Source organism: Rhinolophus ferrumequinum, chromosome 12, assembly GCF_004115265.2.
Source record: "Rhinolophus ferrumequinum isolate MPI-CBG mRhiFer1 chromosome 12, mRhiFer1_v1.p, whole genome shotgun sequence".
Taxonomy (NCBI): Eukaryota; Metazoa; Chordata; class Mammalia; order Chiroptera; family Rhinolophidae; genus Rhinolophus; species Rhinolophus ferrumequinum.
Window position 1 is genome coordinate 75,087,008 of NC_046295.1, and position 18,886 is coordinate 75,105,893.

The window sequence follows — 18,886 nt, forward strand, 5'->3', positions numbered from 1 at the left end:
AAGGGGAACATGGCCAAAAAACATGGCAGAACTTCATATTGACAAGAAAACTGAAAGAAAAGCCAAGCCCCAAGCTAAGCCATGGAAAGGCTTCCCAATGGTAGGACAGGCTGGGAAGGGGCCTGAAGCCTCACTTGGACCCAGTTAGGTGGCTGGCTTTCCACAGGGGCTGGGGGCCGATCTCCAAACCAAGGCCCCAATTTGCTTCCCTAATACAAAGACATCTCCACACCCCTCCTCTCCACACGGCTTGCTGTTTAATCCTTGACATTCCATTTGTTAAAAAGCAAAAGCCGACGCTGGTCTAGCCAGCACGATCATCCATTTTAACTTGGTCAAGTTCTTGCTATCGAACAGCAGGCCTGAGAACTGTCAAGCTAATTTTACTGAACACTCTGTTACTGAATCATGCCTGAGCCCTGGCCATTCTTTACCTCAGAAGCTGGACCCCATCCCAGAACAATCTTTAAAAGTTTATTTTACTGATCAAAGCAAAATAAGAAATAGCTCTTTTTAAAAAAACTATATTTAGGGAGCGATGCAGTAAGTGATACTTTGGCAAGAGTATTGAAATGTAAAGTGCCTCGTGCATTTATAAACTTGGGGGTATTTGCTCTGGCACTAGGCCAGCGTGTGTTTGGAACAAGTGCCAATCATCCGCATTCAGACCTGCCTTTCCCAGCTTTCTCCTCAGAAGTCAGTGTGCGCTCCATCTGTGACAATATGTTGGGCGATAGATGAGGAGGGCCTAAAAGGGAACACAAGTTCTCGGGTACTCACACATGAGTACTGGGCTACATCTCACAAACTTCCATCTACCTGGGTCCCACCTGAACTACTTTAGATTTGCGTCTGCTTATACATTGCTCACATTCTCTCCTAATCTGCTGCTGGCAGACAGCATTATTTCAAACTAGTATGTTTATCTTTTTCAGCATAGGCAGACTAAAAGCTCAAAAGGAAGCCTGGTGTTTGGACTCACTTCCATAAATTAAAAGTGTCCTTTTAAAAAGATTTTCGAACGGAGGAAAATCCCTAGTCCGTATTTTTCTGTCATTTTACCAAAACGTACCTGGGTGACAAGGTTAAAGCAAGCAGAGGAAATCCCTGGCACTTATCATCCACAGGCATTACTGATAAATTGTGTGGTGGAGGAATAAAGGATTACCGTCTGTATTTTTTCATTACACTTTTCTTTTGTTACAGAATACATAAATCCATTGTGGCACAATGTAATATGTATCACCATGCTACACCTGCGGACGCTTCCGAGCGGCTGCCATGTCTGTGCAGTCAGGAATGATAAGTGAACCACCCGTGAATGTTAACGATAGTGATCATTCTGAGGTAACTCGGCTCTCCATCTTCCTTTACAGCCTCCGTGCTGAAGCCAGGGTAGCAAGGTTCACGAGAGGAAAATGAAAACAACAGTGAAGGGACGGGGCGGCACGGCACTCGGAATGTGCCTTCACGGGTGCGTGCTATCTTACTCCGGGGCTCCATTTCGGTAAAAACGTGCACATTAAAAGGAGAACGAGGTTGTGACCCGCGTGCTGCACACTCAACCAGACCTAATCAAAGTTTCCTCAGGTCGGTCTCACACTCCACTCCTCGCCCTCCAGACGAAAGCCAACTCTGGATGTTGTTCCAAGTCTACAGCACTTAAGGGGGTAAAATGTTTCTCGAACACAAGAGTGCAGAATGTAAGTGGTTCTCAGAACCCAGCTACCGGTAGGTGCAACTGGGAAGTGATGCTCCCATTTCATGCATGGACATGGAGACGCAGCTACCACAATTTTCAGCCTCACTTCCAAACACTCTTGGGTTTTATGCCTCATTTCTTTATATCCAGCATTTTTAATGGGCTTTCTACAAAGTCTATTGAAACACAACTTTTAAAGCTGCTTTTATTTAATGTTGGGCATTGGGTCTGAGATCAAGAAGACCCTGATCTAAGGGGAAATGCTGGCGGCAGGTGGGTAGAGAGCTCGTCCACCCTCCTACCCTGGTGGCACTGCATTCCAGTCTCCGAGATGTGACCAGAGCTGGAGGAGGGAGACTAGCCCTTGGACAAATAGGCAGATGGACGGATTGGATGGACAGACAGCTTGTTTGCCGCCAGAGCAGGGCACTCAAAGGGCACTGGGCAGAGCCCTGGGGGCTGCCTGTGTTGGGTTCAGCATGAAGCACCACTTCAGGGAGCTAAGAGCTGCCAGGAGTGCTTCAGTCAATTCAAGTCTCTGAAAAACTATGGGCATTTTAAAAACAGATTACTCACTTGAGAAATTCAGCTCTGTCCCTCTGTAAAGCCACTGAGTTATCAGAGGGAAATTTTTATACCAGCATTAACCTAACACAATGAGCGTTTCTCTACTAAATGTTAAACTAGAGGTGATGTAGGACAGGAAGTAGAGGCACAGTCTTCATCTGAAAAGCTTAGATTCTGTTCATGGGGAGAGAGCTGGAATCAGAACCTAAGCTGGAAGGCAACATATTGGAGAGGAAATCACATGGGCTGGGAGTTAAATATCCCTCGATTCAAATCCTGGTTCCATAGCTAAACAAAATGCTGCCTTAACATGTGGGAACCTCAGCTGCACCCATGAAACAAGGAGGCCACCTCCCTCCAGTATTGTCAGGAGGATAAAATAGACAACGAATGCCAAGCACCTGGCACTAAGGCTGGCAAGCAGTAAAAGGAGTTCACAAATGTTAGCTCTTGTGTTCCCCTTGTCCCAAGGCATCATCTCAAGAGAAGAGGCCCCGTTCATCCCCTCTCCCCTGGCCCCTCAGCAGAATTTGCTTATTCACGGGGAATGGATCTCAACCGTCATTGTTTATAACTGATGACACAGGGCCATTAAAACGTGCAATTTGCTGGGCATGGTGGCAGCATTAAGAAGCACTGTCAGCAAGCAGCCTCTGGCCTGGGCACCAGCTTCCCACCCCAAAAGCTCAAATGAGAGCACTCTGGGCTCCACTGTCAAGGTTTTCCTTGGAGAGTGTAAACCGGGGAAGTGTATTTCATCTCAGCTTAATTCATTGGCTTCAGATGGGGATGATGGAAGCTCCAAATTAGGGAGGTGCTGCAAATTCAATGAGACTTACTAAGAGCTTTTTGATCTGCACAGTACGAGATATTATTATTCAACAATTATAACAATAATAGTAGCAACTACTACCTATTGAACACTTGGTATGTGCCAGGTGCTGTGTTAAGCTTTTAAGATCTGTATTAACTCATTCAATCCTAAAATTGGTACTATTATTATTATTCATTTTACAAAAACTGAGGCTGCAGATCTTAGGGAATTACCTGTGGTCACTCATCTATCAAAGACCCTATTTTGGATTGAGAAGTCAACAATATGATCCCTAACCCAAGGAGCACAGTCCAGTGGGAAAGAAAAAGAAGCAAAGAATTACAGTTCTGTGTGATGAGCACAAAGATACCAGCTCAGGGTGCACTTAACCCAGCCGGGCAGAGGTGAGGGGGTCAGAGAGAGGCTGCTTAGTGGAGATGTCCCAAACCCCGTCATCGTGTGCTTCTATGCCATACTCAGAAAGACGGCGGCAGTGCCAGGAGGCAGCAGAGCACAGCAGGCCTGCTCTGGACTTCCGGCTTGGCCTTCCGTGAGTGAACCATATGATCTCTCTAACTTTCAGTTTCCTCATCTACAAAATGTAAAAATGATTAGATGGCAAGACTGTTGTGAGGGCTTAAGTACTTCTAAGGTAGTTAACATATACCTGTCATATAGTAAATGCTTAATAAGCAGTCGTTAATGTAATACCTATGTGCTTTTCTCCATATGAACAAAGAAGTGATATATCATGATGAGACAATGACAACAGCCAACATTGATTGAGCGTTTACTTTGTTCATTCAATCCTCCCAGGAAAGGCAGGTGCTGTCATCAGGCCCATAATGGAGGAAATTAAGGCTTGGCAAGGTTAGGACACTTGCCTGGAGTTACACAGCTAATAAGTGGAGGAGTCAGGAGCCTGAACCCAGGTCAGCCAGACTCCAAAGCCTGAGTTTCAATCCTCTCCATAGCCCAAAAGGGAGTCTTAGGGGCTCAGGGGAAGAAGAGATTTCCAGAGAGCACATCCTTCAGATGGGAACCACTGACCCAATCTATGGAAAAGGTTCAACTTCCACTGTAACAAGTTCAGTCTGACTATAGATGTTCCAAGTCTTAGACTAATCATATGACTTACAAGATCCCTTTGTAAAAGCCCTTGGAGAATGTCATGGTTTCATGAGCCAGTGTCAGTTTATGGAAATGGGAAAAGGCTGCCAAGAGTAGCACTCGATTCTCCAGTCCTGACCAGTTCATAACAATGATGAAGACTCCTTTGGTCCCAACTCCACGCGTGTGCCTTCTCTAGCACTTCGAGGTAGAAAAGGAAAACATACGAGCAAGAGAAAGCCTTGCAATAACTGTAGCATACCTGCTTTAAAGCAAGTCCTTCGGGTATTACTTTATCCATAAAGAGAGTTTACACTAGTGTGAATGCCACATTTTGTTTCCCCTTTCACTGACAAAATTTTTCTTTAAAGATCAAAGCGTATTGTATGAGTATGCAACGTTTGACATTGGACAAAGTACTCTTTTTAAAACAGACATTTTCCAAAAACATAACTCGCTAGACTAATGGGCAGTGAGAAGCCAAAATGACTGCCCTCCGCCTTCTCCTTGTGTATCTTTGCCAGAGTCCTTGGGACTTGCCAAATCTGGTCATGCCTGCTTAGCTTGCTCGACTGATTGTGCCAGAAAAGAAAATAAGACACAGATGTATTTGAGCTCTTTGAGATGCCAGTAAGAGAGACAGCTAATGGCTTCATTTCGACCCTCCCCTTCCAGCTGGGCACAGGTGGGGGATAATGAGGTCCCTCTCCCTAATCAAACTCAATTATTTACTACTCTATATAACCGCAAAGCCATTCACATTCAGTCAGAATATAAAACACACCGTGGGCTACTTCCAACCGCTGCCGCTGGGTATTTATAACAAACTCAAGTGGCTAACAGTTTGCCTTGGCAGGAGTTTAAGTGTGTAAAGTTTTGCAAACTGTTTCTGTTCAAATATGTCCTGCTGAAATGGGGTCCCAGGCGGGGTTCCATAACTGTCAGGTCAGTGAACTGCATAACATCTGAGAATGTATTCACCATGCAGTGCAGACAGGATCTGGAAATCAAATGCTTCGTTCTATCGCAACCTTCTGAGAAGCATCACAGTTTTTTCAACAGCAAGACTGACATTGTATTAATAAACATTACAAGTCACTAGCCTGACATGTACATAGCAGCAGCTGACAGACTCCAACCTCAGCTGAGGGGAGAACAGAGGAAATCAAAATGAGACACAGTAAGTAAACATGGCCAAAGGGGGTAGATTACGAAACAAATCACATTAACGTCAGAAATGTGAGTCCTAAACTTTTAAGATATATAGCAACTAAAGCAGCAGTCTGGTATAATTTTGGGATACCAGAGTAAGTTGATGGCTATCTAAAATGTATGCTTTCATTGGAGGAACAAACTGAATCTTGGCACACTTTCAACAGACAGACATTCCAGTGAGCAAAACATACATATTTAGCTTGTCTGACCTTTAAATTCTTAGAAGTATGTAATTAATGCTTTCCATCTTTATTACTTGCTCCAATATTTCTGCCACTTTAAAGAGACAAAGAAAAATCTTTTCTTTTCTCTAGACAGTAGCTGTTGCCAAAAAGGAAATCAAGTCAGATTTACAAATACAAAATTAAACAGGCTGCATATGTTACATTTACATACATGAGGACAATCTGGACAACGAAAATGTTTGCTGATACAACAGAATGAAAAGAAACAACACACAGTTGGTCTATGACTTGAGCAAATAATAACTAGGAAAATTTATACCCACATCGCCAGGCCTGGTTACGAAGAACAGTCATCCTCTTTTTTATTCCTTATGCTGTTTTAGCTCTGTCCCTTACCAAACTGTATGACCTTGGGTAAGAAACTACCTGTCTCTGATCCTCAGCCTATACAGATGCTCCTCGACTTACGATGCAGTTACGTCCCGATAAACCCTTCGTAAGTTGAAAATATCCTAAGTTGAAAATGCATTGAATGCACCTAACCTACTGCACATCACATCGTAGCTTAACTCAGCCTACCTTAAACGTGCTCAGAACACAATATCTGAAAAACGCTGCCAACAGTACACTGGAGAGTATCAGTGGTTTACCCTCATGCCTGCCCAACTGGGAGCTGCGGCTCGCGGCCCAGCCTCACGAGAGGGTATCATACCGCATATCACTAGCCGGCAAAGACCAACATTCAAAATCAAAGTACTGTTTCTACTGGATGCGTATTGCTCTCACACCATCATAAAGTCGAAAAATTTTAAGTCAAACCATCGTAAGTCGGAGACGGTCCTTATATTAAAAAATAAGTTGCTTATAAGGGATAAATGAGATAATGGCTACCGGGGGCGCTAAACTGAATGGGGATGCAAAAATGCTTATTTTCTTTTTTTGTCTTTTCTCCTCTCCAAAAAAGACGATGTCACATAAGAGTAGGAGAGGCTTCAGCTTAATGATATCCTTTCATAAAGGTGTGGTCACTTGGGGTGGGCTGTGCAGATCCAGTCAAGAAGGTACATTAAAACTCCTGACCCTTTTGAAAAGCCCTCGTACAGGAAAGAGCAATGAATCTAGGGCATGCCTCTTTAAAAGGCAGCCAATCTTTCCCTTCATGCAGAGCCAAGAGAGGCCCGGCCATCTCTGGGAGTCCTCTGGGAGTCCTGGGGGCCACACTGACCCAGGCAGCCCAGCTTGTGGTGCAGGCCCCGCCACTGCCTAAGCCGATGGTTCCTTTCCCAAACAGCAAACTCCTAACTGGATTCTGAAGTCTTGGTTAGAACAGTTCCTTTCCCATGTCTACCTGATACATTTTAAGTAAAACACATACAGGAGGGCAGTTGAACTGGTTTTACTGACTTCTGATCTAGGAGGATTCTGTCCAGAGTAGATAGCAGTCAAAGATTTAGAGTCCTGTTTATATACACATTTGATCTGTCCAAAATCAATCAAGAACAAAGGATATCTTAGAAATCCAGTTGCTGATCTGGGAAAGGAGGCAGTTTCCATTAGAAGGCTACTAATTTGCAAGTAGAGTAATCCATTCTCTTTCCCCAAACATGATTCTATTTCCAAGGGCTTCCTGGGCGCAAGGGCCAGAAGGGGAGAACATCAAAAGGCATCCAGCTCCACTTTCCTTTCCACAGAACACTTTTCCAATTAGGAGTTTATTCAAGTTAACTTTTAAAATGTAAATAACTATATAATAACTTATTTTCTTTGCATGAATGAACAAAGAGAAGTTTTAAATTTTCTTTTGAATGAAGAAACATAGCTCTTTAAAAATTTTTCTATAATGGCCATGTATTAATTGTGTAATAAAAAATAACCTGAAGAAAGGTTAAACTTCATAGACACCTTAGTGTGAATTATTCCGACTGATAAATCTCTGACAGAAATAACAAAAATAGCAACTATATAATGTAGCAACTTCCTACATACCAGGGTCTGAGCTAATTTCCTCACAGCAGCATTTCCTACCTGAGGTACAAGGGCCTCCAGAGTCAACGAATGAATTCAACAGGCTGTTTCAGAATTTAAAACTTTTGCTTTTAGTTCAATGAAAATATCACACACACACACACACAAATACACACGTATACACACATACACATATATATTTAGTTCAATGAAAACCATATGATTTTCACTGAAAAGCAGAACTGTATATATACTGACGTACAGCTGACATTTGAACATGGGTTAGAACTGCACGGGTCTAACTTATACGCATTTTTTCCCAATAAATATGTACAGTACTGTAAATGTATTTTCCTTATGATTTTCTTAATAGCATTTCCTTTTTTCTAGCTGACTTTATTGTAAGAATACAGTATATAATACACATACAACACAAAGTATGTGTTAACTGTTTATGTTATTGGTAAGGCTTCTGGTCAACAGTAGGTAATTAGTAGTCAAGTTTTTGGGGAGTCAAAAGTTACTCGCAGATTTCTGACTGCATGGGGGGGTTGGGTCAGCCCCTAACTGGTGCGTTATTTGAGGGTCAACTATATACAGTGACTTATATGAGTGATAGGCATATACAGATGTAGGCCCCTCCCAGTCTTCCATGTTCCCCGTCTCCACCCAGCTGGAGGAGCCGAGTCACCATTTAGAGGAAAAATACCCAGGGAGCCACCTGACCCTCGTCAGACCCATATGAACAAGAAACAAACTTACTAGTATAAGCCAGGGTGCACAGAGTGGGCCCACGCCCATTCATTGAAGTATTGTCTACGGCTACCTTCGTGCTACTATGGCAGAGCGGAGTTACCGAGTGGATGGCCCCTACAACATTTATTACCTGGCTCTTTAGAGCAAAGTTTGCCAACTGTGGGATTAAGCTGGTGAGACTGGGGGCGGTGTGTCTTCCAGCAGCTACAGCTATTTAACATCATTGATAGACTTAGTAAAGGCCAAAGTTGCATGCAAAGTTTGCTGAATAGAGAAAAGTGATGGGAAAAGTGGGCACAAAGCTCAGTGATGTCTGAACAGAGAGGAACAGGCTTATTGATTGCTGAATAATTCAGGCTCTGCAGTGCCCAAGTCACACTGTGCACAGATATCTACACAGAGGACCTATGTAACAGACCAACTGACCTCAGAAAGTAGGGTGACCAATCATCCTGGTTCACCCATAACTGAGGGGGTGCTCTTGGATGTAAGACTTCCAACTTTTTAAAAAATTTTTATTGGGGAATATTGGGGAACAGTGCTTTTTTCCAGGACCCATCAGCTCCAAGTCAAGTTGTTGTTTTCAATCTAATTGTGGAGGGCGCAGCTCACTGGCCTATGTGGGAATTGAACTGGCGACCTTGGTGTTATGAGCACTGCGCTCTAACCAACTGAGCCAACTGGCCGCCCCAAGACTTCCAATTTTGAAATAGGGAAAGTCGTGGGCAAACTGGCATAAACTAGTCATCCTAGAGAATACTCAAGTACAGGACATTTACAATTTGGGGAAGATGCACTATAAATCAAGTGTCCCATTAAAGTAATGGACTAGCAGTTAAAAATACATTCATTATTTAAAAGGACAAATAATAATATGGTAATCTGATGTTTCATATGAAAATCAAAAGACTCAAGTTGACAAGTAAAACATTTACCACCCATTAAACCCAACATCAGCGATTTAATTTCAGGAAAACATTATCTGTTGCACTAAAGTTGTTAATTTGTATTTTATTAATGTTACAGTTTTATCTGCATTTAATTTGTAATTTTGTTTGGGTTGCATAAAGACATTAGTTTATAGCTAGAATTTTACATTTGTATGTATTTAAGTAACATTATAAAAAAATTAATTTTGGCAAGCACTGAGGCTTCAGGAGAATTAATTTTCCGTTAAAAGAGGTCTGTACATTACTTACATTTAAAAAAATTCCTCGCAATTCCATGGGGTAGTTACTATTATCCTCATTTCATTGACAGAGAAATAGGCTACAGTCACGTAGCAAGTCACTAGTGAAGCTGAAACTTGAACCCAGGTTAGACTAAATTCAAATACCTCATTGAAGTAGAGAAAAACATAGGTATATTGGAGCCTGCTGGTTGCGGGGGGTGAGGGCCTCTGACAGCCAGAATGGAACCTAGGCTTCACGGTTTTCAAAAGGCAGAAAAGGGATGAAAAAGTTTAAGTGGGCTCAACAAGCGAGGTAGAGCAGAAAGCTTGGTTAAGGGCACTTCTAGAAGCCCCAAAACACCTCAAGATTCATTCATGCCTTCTCTCTGAAGCCCTGTGCTGGGTGCTAAGATACACCAATAATTAAGACTGGCCCCTCTTGTCTTCAAGGAGTTTATGATCTTGCTACTACCTTAAAGGATGTCTGCCCGTAAGAGGACAAATTGGAAAGTCTGCAGATTTCTGACATCTACCCGTGCCTATGTTCAGCAAAAGTTATTCCAATTCAGCCTTTTCTGAGCAATTTCCACACAAATTCTGCCCTTCCCCTGCTAGAAAACAGAAAGTAGGGGAAGAAGAAAAATGGAGAAGCAGCAAAGAGATTTATTCAGTTACCCATTCAAGAAATATTTGTGGCATACCTGCTATGGTAGTGGAGCTATGCTGGGTGTGTGGGGCACAAACGATCCAGCTATTGCTCTCAAAAAATTTTTATTAATAATAACTGCAACAAACACTCAGACAACGCTTCTCCAGGCCAGGCACTGTTCTAAGTGTTTTGCCATCTGTTAGCTCATTCAGCCCTCAAAACAGTCTCTATGAGACAGGTATTATTATTATCCTCATTGAACTAATCGATAGAAAAGTGAAGTAATTCATCCAAGGTCACACACGCAAGTAAGGGTAAGGTCAGGATCGGCACCCATACAGTCTGGCTCCGGAGGCCACTGTGCTTTAACCTATTATTACACTATAGTAATGGCTGAATGTCGGCCTTCAGACAGTGAGGTTTACTTGAAAGACTAGACCGACACTAGATTCTCCTACCCCCATCCCAACCCTCAGCAAGGTTGGGAAGAGCATGGACTATGAAGTCAGGCATGGGTTCAACTCCAGGCCTGAGAGCAATACTTCTTGGCCTCAGTTTTCAAGTCTCTAAAATGGTCATAATAAAAACTGGGCTGTTTTTCAGATTAAATGAAATAACATATACATAATTGGTCCTTAGTAATACTGATTCGCTTCCCACTGTCAAACCTTGCTCCCTCTTCCTGGTTGACTTTAATGTCTTCTAGCCACTTCCTGCCCATTCTCCACTGGGAGAAAGATGCAAGGAGGAAAGGGGGAAAATGAAGAGAAGGAGCGATGGCTTCACTTATTTTGCTGGGACTTCACTCTCTGAAACTTTGGACACATCCCTGGAGACTCTTGAAGGTCTGCTCTGTCCTGCAATTTCAGGAGAGGCTTTTCTAATGTATAATATAGACCAGAAAGGTGAATGGGAGGTTGCTGAAATAAGAAAATACACACAGGGCAAATGGTCAGTAATCTGTCCTATTTCATCAGACAACTGAGAAAAAGAAGAAACAGAATATTTATTGACACTTTACTTTAAATGCTCACATGTAAAGACTTTACCTTGTGTTTTCAGAAACACTCCAGACATGTCGTATAAACTCTCTTGAACTTTAAAATAGAAAAAGGACTGACTGGCATATGTGTGTTTGGGAGTGGGAGTGCAGGGATGGAAGTAATTCAGGGGGGAAAAAAAAGAGTATTTAGTTTAAAGCAGTTGTTACTCTCTGCCTCCCCACTCCCCACTTCCCATTCCCTTGAAGGAGGAGACACTTCTCCCTGGAAGGTATGTCCACCCCATCCCGAACTGCACTCTATCAAAAATCACTGATTTAAAAGCTATTGTTTTAAAAAGGACTTTCAGTTTAAAAGACTGTTATGATCATTTGTAAACATTTATGTAGTAAAAATTATGTGCTAACAATTCTTTTACATACACACTTACTAATAAATAAAAATGCAAATGGAAACTACTGAAATACCACTGTATACATCTTTTAAAGTAAAAAGGGAAACCTTCTAATGACACCTTGTGATGGCTGCAGAGATGGCTCTGAATTCTGCTAGTGTTACTGCAAATTGGTTCATCTTTCAGAAAGCTACGTGTCAGTACAAAGTGAGAGTCTAAAGATGGTTCTACTCTGACCAACAGTCCTATTGACAAAAAATTATCCTAAGGAAGTTATTAAAAAAAAATAAAAGGGATATACCCAAGGCCTCTGATAGACTCACTGTTACACCAACCCAGGAGGCCATCTAAACATCTTGTGACAGGCACCCACTGCACGCGTACATTTTTCTGTTGTGTTGCTCATCACATTTTAACAATTTGTTTGACAACTGTCTCCCCACATAAGCTCCATGAGCATCAGCGTTGTCTCTGTTTAGATCCTTGGCACATACTGAATTTCAGGAATTAAAAACAGACATCGAAACAGTTGTAATATAATGTTAAGTAAAAATAACATAATATGTATGCCAGAACTGAAACTGTGTAATGTATATACATATGGAAATGATTATACAAAAATGAAAATAGTTATATTAGGAATCGTTGGATAGCTTTTAAATTACTTTAAATATTCTTTAAAGTTGTTTTAGTACTGAAATGCCAATGAAAACCGTAAATGTAAAAAGAAGGAAAATATTTGCCGTTACATACACCAAACATAGCTTCATAGTAGGAATGAAATGGCAATTATAAAAGCGTGAGGAATCACCCCAAATCACTTGCAGGCACTCAGGTATTCATTCTTTGCTCAAGGGTAGAAAGACCCAAAATATTCATATATCATAGGTAGCATAATCCTATTTTCAGTTAAAATCGGAAACAAAGGCAATATGTTTTAAAGAGACAGGTGGAAAAGTCCCCTAAAGCAACCTCTTTGGGATAGTGAATTTGCTGGTTGCTAACAGCAGGGGGTGCCAAAGGGATCGCTATTGTTCCCAGGAGATGGCCAGGAGGGGGACGGTTGCCACCTTGGTTAGAACAGCTTAAACTGTGCTTAAAAAACACTGCCGGTTTTCCCTTCACAACAGGGACCTGCGGGTAAAACTCAGGCATAGATAAAAACTGCATTTTTGTTTTCACTAACTTCTGATGTTCAGCATTTCTTTGAATCATAAATGTAGCCAACAAATCACAGTAGTGTTAGCCGTGCTGGCGACTGTCATGAGCAGAAATCACAGGTATCCTCACTGCACATTACAGTTGTCGCAAACATCACTTACACTCAATCGCTACTTTGAAACGGGACTTCAGGAGTCACCGTGAGCCCCGCCACTGGACTTGTTATTTAATGTATTAATAAAAGCCATACATATTACTCTATCACAAATTGGTTTAATAATTTGATAACTATTTAAATATAATGAATTCTTTTGTACTCCTGTAAATTTTATTTTCTGCATTTACAAACACTTTTCTGAGAAGGCCTTTTATAGGCTTCACCAGACTGCCCAAGGCACAGGAAAGGTTAACGACCTCTGCTCAGTCTAAAGGAAGGCAACTGAGAGGAAAAATCAACTGTGATCTGAACGAAGCTGGAGAGAAAAAGAAGTATTTTAAAGTCAGAGGAGAGAAGTGGCTGTTGCGCACATTTTTGTTTAGTTTGGATTCCTTGAAGAGAATTTTTGCTTCCCAGACTCCAAATTGCCCCAATATGTCCAGAGGCCTAGATGACAGGTATGACGTTTAGAGATTACCTAATTCAATTTGCTACTACAAAGCAGTGTGTACTTAATCTAGGTGCAGAGACATGAAACACAATGCGAATGTTGTCCCCAATTATCTCCCTGGAAGATCATTACATGTGGACTCTCCAGATACCAAGAATCATTCATCTGATGAACAAAATCAAACCCAAAATACGAGAAGGTAGAGATGAGATCCTGAGATAAGTAACTGAGTCAATACTCACATTCGAACAAAGAGCGACTCTTTGGATGTCAGGCCAGGAGATGAATACTTTTCAACCAGGGCCAAAGTACTGAAGCCAAACTTGTGAATGGGCTCGTTGGAATCCAGTGGGGGGAAATCTGTGTCAACCTCCCCGTCATCCTCAGCAATATGCAGGCAGTAGGCACTGACATTGTCACTGAAAGGAAAACCAAACAGGTGAGTGAATAACAAGGTGAGAAAGGGACGAAGAAATCAGAGGCTGTGCTATACAGCAAGCAAACTGGGACACTGCTGTTCTTTACCCCAAAGCCTAGAGATACACTTAGATCCCCCAAATCCTACTTTACCTGGTAAGGAGAAAACAAAGGCAGTGCAACGGGGGAGGAAAACAACGTGAAACGAGAGCCTTTATATTACCCTATTCTTCCAACAAATACTAACTGAGCACCTGCTATAGAGAAGACACAGAACCCCTTAGAGCAAAGATGAGATTTACTATCAGCCTTCAAGGAAGCTTACAATAGAGTGGGGGGAAGGTAAGCACAATATTAGCTATCGTATAAATGTAAATAAAATAAACATCATAAAAGAGATACACAAAACTATGAAGGAAGAAAAAATTATTTTGGGGGAATCAGTGGCCTTCGATTTATGGTCAGGATTAAGAAAATATCTGCTCTAGCTCAGGAAAGAACTCAGGATAAGAAAATCTACACAGTTTTCCTTTCTCTGAAGAAAATCAGACTCACTTGGCAGGATCTGATTCCAAACACCAAGGATACTTAACAGAGTAAAAGCAAATGACCTGATTTATCCTGACACAAATATCTGGCCCTGTCAACTACTTCTGGACTTTTCTCACTTCCCTAGAATGTCCAGTCAGTAATCCCACATTCTATCCTTGCCCAGTTTGGAATCAACACACACCACTTCTCCTCCTTTGGGGGAAGTAAAAAGTCAATTGGCTGTAAAAGGGTGGGAAACTATCAACATAAAGACAATTTAAAACCGAAATCAACTTAAAACACTATAAGATACCCTGCTCCAAAGCTGAGTTGTGAAACTGTAAATCTGCTAGTATTCAGAAGCATGAACCTAATAGTTCGCAAAGCGGTGGGATTTTAAATTCTGCAGCTTAAATTTGGAGTTTTAATTATATGATTGATGCTTAAATTAATTAATTGCAAAGTGTATGCTAATTGTTTAATTGGTTGCTTGATCTATATAGATCATTTTTTGAATTAAATGAGTTGATTTACTAAGTTTATTGATTGGATGTGACAATGAATTATTTCACTGACTACCTGATTTGCAATTTTCCCAATTAATTCACAAATCTTTTGCTGCAACTCTGCTTATTGAGAGAGAGCCTACTTCAGGTGATCTATACTCAGTCTGTCATGACTAAAGATATTTATTATATAAAACAGGTAATAAGGACAGATTAAAATTAATGGGAACTGTAAATTTGCTAAATGAATTGGTAACAAGAAAGTAATCTGGCTATGTTTGTCACTATAAATTTCATGTATTTGCAATGCTGTTAAGAAACTTAAAATTCACCTCTGAATGGTAGGAGAAACTTACAGATTTTTGCAAGAGGTTACTAACTTAAACACCAAACACTTGTAGAAGCAGGAGAAAGCTGCCTATGTGAGGAAAATGTCATGGTGTAGGAGCTAAGAGCTTTGTGTCCAGAAAGACTTGAGTTAGTTCAACCCTAAGCCCCATCGCTCATGGGCTATGTGATTTCAGAGCATACGCTTCACCTCGAGTTTCAGTTTCCACTTCTACAAAAAGGATATAAACTCACTCAGGGGTGGTTGTGTGGATTAGATAATATGTAGTGCTTAGCACAGAACAGAGGTAAAAAAAATAAATGGCATGGTAACTATAATAAAGTCAGATGGAAAATAACTTCTGTAGTTACGTCAATCCTTGAAGATTAAATTGTGGGTCATATTAGAGCAAGAAAGCAATGAAAGTGAGTGACATGTTCTTCGTGCATACAGCTGCGGCTGGAGTTAACATGCCCACCGCGCTCCAGCCTGGGGGCCACTGAGCCTCGGGCTTTATGAACAGGGCAGACACCGATGAAGCAAGCAATGGACAGCACAGATTATTTACTGCCGTGTAAATCATCCTGAGGAATGCCTGTGATTCCCCAGCATCACAGAGGTTTCAAGGGCAAATAAGAAGCCTATTGATCAAAGCAGAAAGCCAAACATTGGTATCAGAAGAATTCTGCTTTGACTGTCATGGGACGCCCCCAAATCCCCTCAACATGAATTCAACAAATGTCACAGGCTATGATCTGAGAGCCAAAAGACTTACTGCGCAGTGCTCTTAGTCTCCCCAGTTCTTAAATACAGAGTGTGAAATCATTTATTCTTTCAAAAAATATTTGCAAAGTACCTACCCAATGCCGTGGCCTGTCCTGGGCAATGGGAACACAGCAAGGAAAAGAATGAATGGCTCACACTGTAGGATACAAAACTGAGGATAGTCTTTTCTGGATCATCAGTAAAGACTAGCAGCCAACAGTGTTCCAACCCCTACATCCCCTTAATTGAACATCCAAAGGGAAAATTACTAAAATTCCCTATTCTGTGCTTGGACATATTGGTTCCTTTCTGCCTTTATAAAGGAATGATTAATAGAAGAAGCTACTGTGGTATTTTGACTTCAGAAACTGCTTCAAGTTAGTCCGAGTACACTAACCATGAGTTCATTGCGTGCTATGTGCCAGACACTGTGCAAAGTGGTTTCCACACATAAGCTCACTGAATCTTCACTCAGTTCCGAGTCATTTATTATTATGTCTATTTCACAAATTAGAAAACTGAGGCTCAACGAGATTAAGTGGTTTGCTCAAGATTAAACAGCAGGTAAGTGACAGAGCCGAGATTCAAACCCAGGTAGTCAACAGCCCTCACTCTTGATCCCTGCCTGTCCCTCTGCCACAGCCATGACGTGTCAAGACTTCCCAAGGCCCCTGGGAACCCATGTTCCTATGGAAACGCTACATACTTTGAAAAGAAAGAGCAAACGACAACACATTAGTTGTAAAGAATCAGACGCTTCAAGAGATTTAGTTCAACCTCCTTGCTTTTGCAGATAGGGACTAGATGCCTAGAAAAGAGGAATAATAACATGCCCACGATCATCTAGTTAAATACGGGCAAAGCTGGTTCCAGAGAACTCACATCTCCTTGCTTCTGTTCCATTCCTCTTTGATGAAATCAGAAATTGGTGGCATTTTGAAATGGGGAGAGAAAAAAGGGGCAGCTATGGTCCCTGATACAGGAAGTCCCCAAATACAGACATGCGGAACTTACAAAGCAGTGAAAACAGGCGCGTCTCCTTATGACATAATTCAGCAGAATGAAGAGAGGTTTTGCAGTCAGATTTTTTTTAATGCTACCTCAACCACTGACCAGCTGTGTGACCAAATCTCTCTGAGCTCCATATTCTTATCTATAAATAGCTTTCTCTCATTTCTCTAGGAGAATCATTTGGAAAAGTGATTCTCCTCTGTGGTCTTCCAGAACTTGGTTAATATTTCTGCATGTTACTTATTGCATTGCTCTTTTTCTTATTTACGCACCTACATTCTCCTAAGGAGCAGTGTTTCTTCTATCGTCTCTGTATCCTCAGTGAAGAGTAAAATGGCTGGCATTTAGAAGGTACTTAACAAATATTTGTCGAATGAATGAATATATCAATGCGTGGACTGAATCATTCTTCCCCATAAAAAAATATAAAGGGTATTATTAATGATGTGTGTTTTAATGAGAACAGAATAAGCTTTTTTTCTTTTTCTTCCTTGTCACACTGATATCTGTTAACCAAATGGGGCTTTCTAGGCAATGCACATGTGTCAGAGATTGTAATTCAAGACAAGAGGAGAAGGCGGCCCAGGAAGAGGTAAGAATGAAAGAGGCATTTTTACAGTTCATCAAGATATAAGGATTAGCATCTCACTTTTTTATGGAGGAAAAAAACACTGAAATTAATACTACTATGCAAAAATGTTCTATGATATACATACAAAAAGACTAAAAGAGAACGGCACCAAAAATTTTACAAAGGTTATATCTACATTTAAGCAATGAACACTTTTTTCTAAATTCTTTGCTTTTCAAATGTTCCATGGTGAGTACTGTAACTTTCTTTCTCTTTAAAAAATATTTATTTTTTGATAAGGGTAATACTGATTATTGATAATTTAGAAATGTGGAATAGTACAAAGAAGGGTGGGAAATTTCTCACCCCTTTAAAGAATCAGCGGTTGTAGAGACTCTGAGCATTGCCTGCCTCACCCACATCCCGATTCCTAAATGTGGTCATTTCCTCTACCAAGTTCTGGAATTACAGAGAAAATAACCATGCCTACTATACAGTCTTGTACGGATTAGATGACTTAACGCATTGCATGGTGCCTGGCATGAAGAATTCTTGTTTTGCCAAGATTTCTCCCACTACTCGCAATCTTCTGATTGGAAAATTAACAATCTAACAGAAGCGTGGCAGAGGCTTGAGACAAAGAAACCTACAAGTTCTGTTTGTGAGTCACTGCCAGAGAAGGAGAGATGATCAAAAGACTAAGGAACAAGTACAGGACAACTGGATCCACAGGAAGAGGCTTAACTTTAGAGTTGGGTGGGCATGGAAGCAGCAGTCCCTAGGAGACCATGTTGTTTTCGGAGAGAACTGGAAGTTTGAACAATGAATGGGTGCAAAATGAAGCCTGTTGCCAAAAAGAGATCCTTTGGAGGGGTGATGGATAGCTTTAATGAATACAATTAACTGAATTCCACTTATTCGTATTTTATCAAATAAGGCTAAAATTTTTCATCAGAAAAAACTATTTCACTGAATTGCTGACCAATCTTCATTTTATGTTCAAAGACCAGTACGGCTTTTATGAAGCAACAGAAGCGTGTAGCCCATAAATAAATGGTACTTAATTCATATATGAAAATTCAGGAGCATTCCAGGAAGCATCCCAGATTTCTACCAAATGTGATCTGACATGTTCAATTTACATACTCATAAAAATTCACTCTTATTTCGGAAAATGCAAAACACACTTAAGTATGATGTCCAGACAGATGAATGCTTATTGTTTTTTTTAAATGAAAAATAAATGAGTGCATGATTCTGAAACGTCCAGAACTCTCATTACTTGGGCCTTGCTGTTTATTCTGATGACAGAATCAATATTAAGCGTGTGTCAGGCATTAGCAAGAGAAAGAAAGCTCCTGAGGGTTGCAGCTCAGAAGTTCATCTCTTTGAAGTCAGAGAAAAGATTTTTAAGACTGTGAAGATTTCCTTTTATTCAAAACAAAACCTCCAAAATGCA

General features: G+C 41.0%; 1 protein-coding gene across 5 annotated transcripts in view; it reads right to left on the bottom strand.

The window, feature by feature from the left end:
- The window catches only part of MAPKAP1 (MAPK associated protein 1), a 219,241-nt gene that overhangs the window by 91,637 nt on the left and 108,718 nt on the right, over positions 1-18,886 (bottom strand). For all 5 annotated transcript variants that reach the window (XM_033123342.1, XM_033123340.1, XM_033123341.1 and 2 more), the window contains one exon: positions 13,541-13,717. In XM_033123342.1, the coding sequence (XP_032979233.1) occupies positions 13,541-13,717 (177 nt within the window). The remainder of the gene's footprint in view (positions 1-13,540; positions 13,718-18,886) is intronic.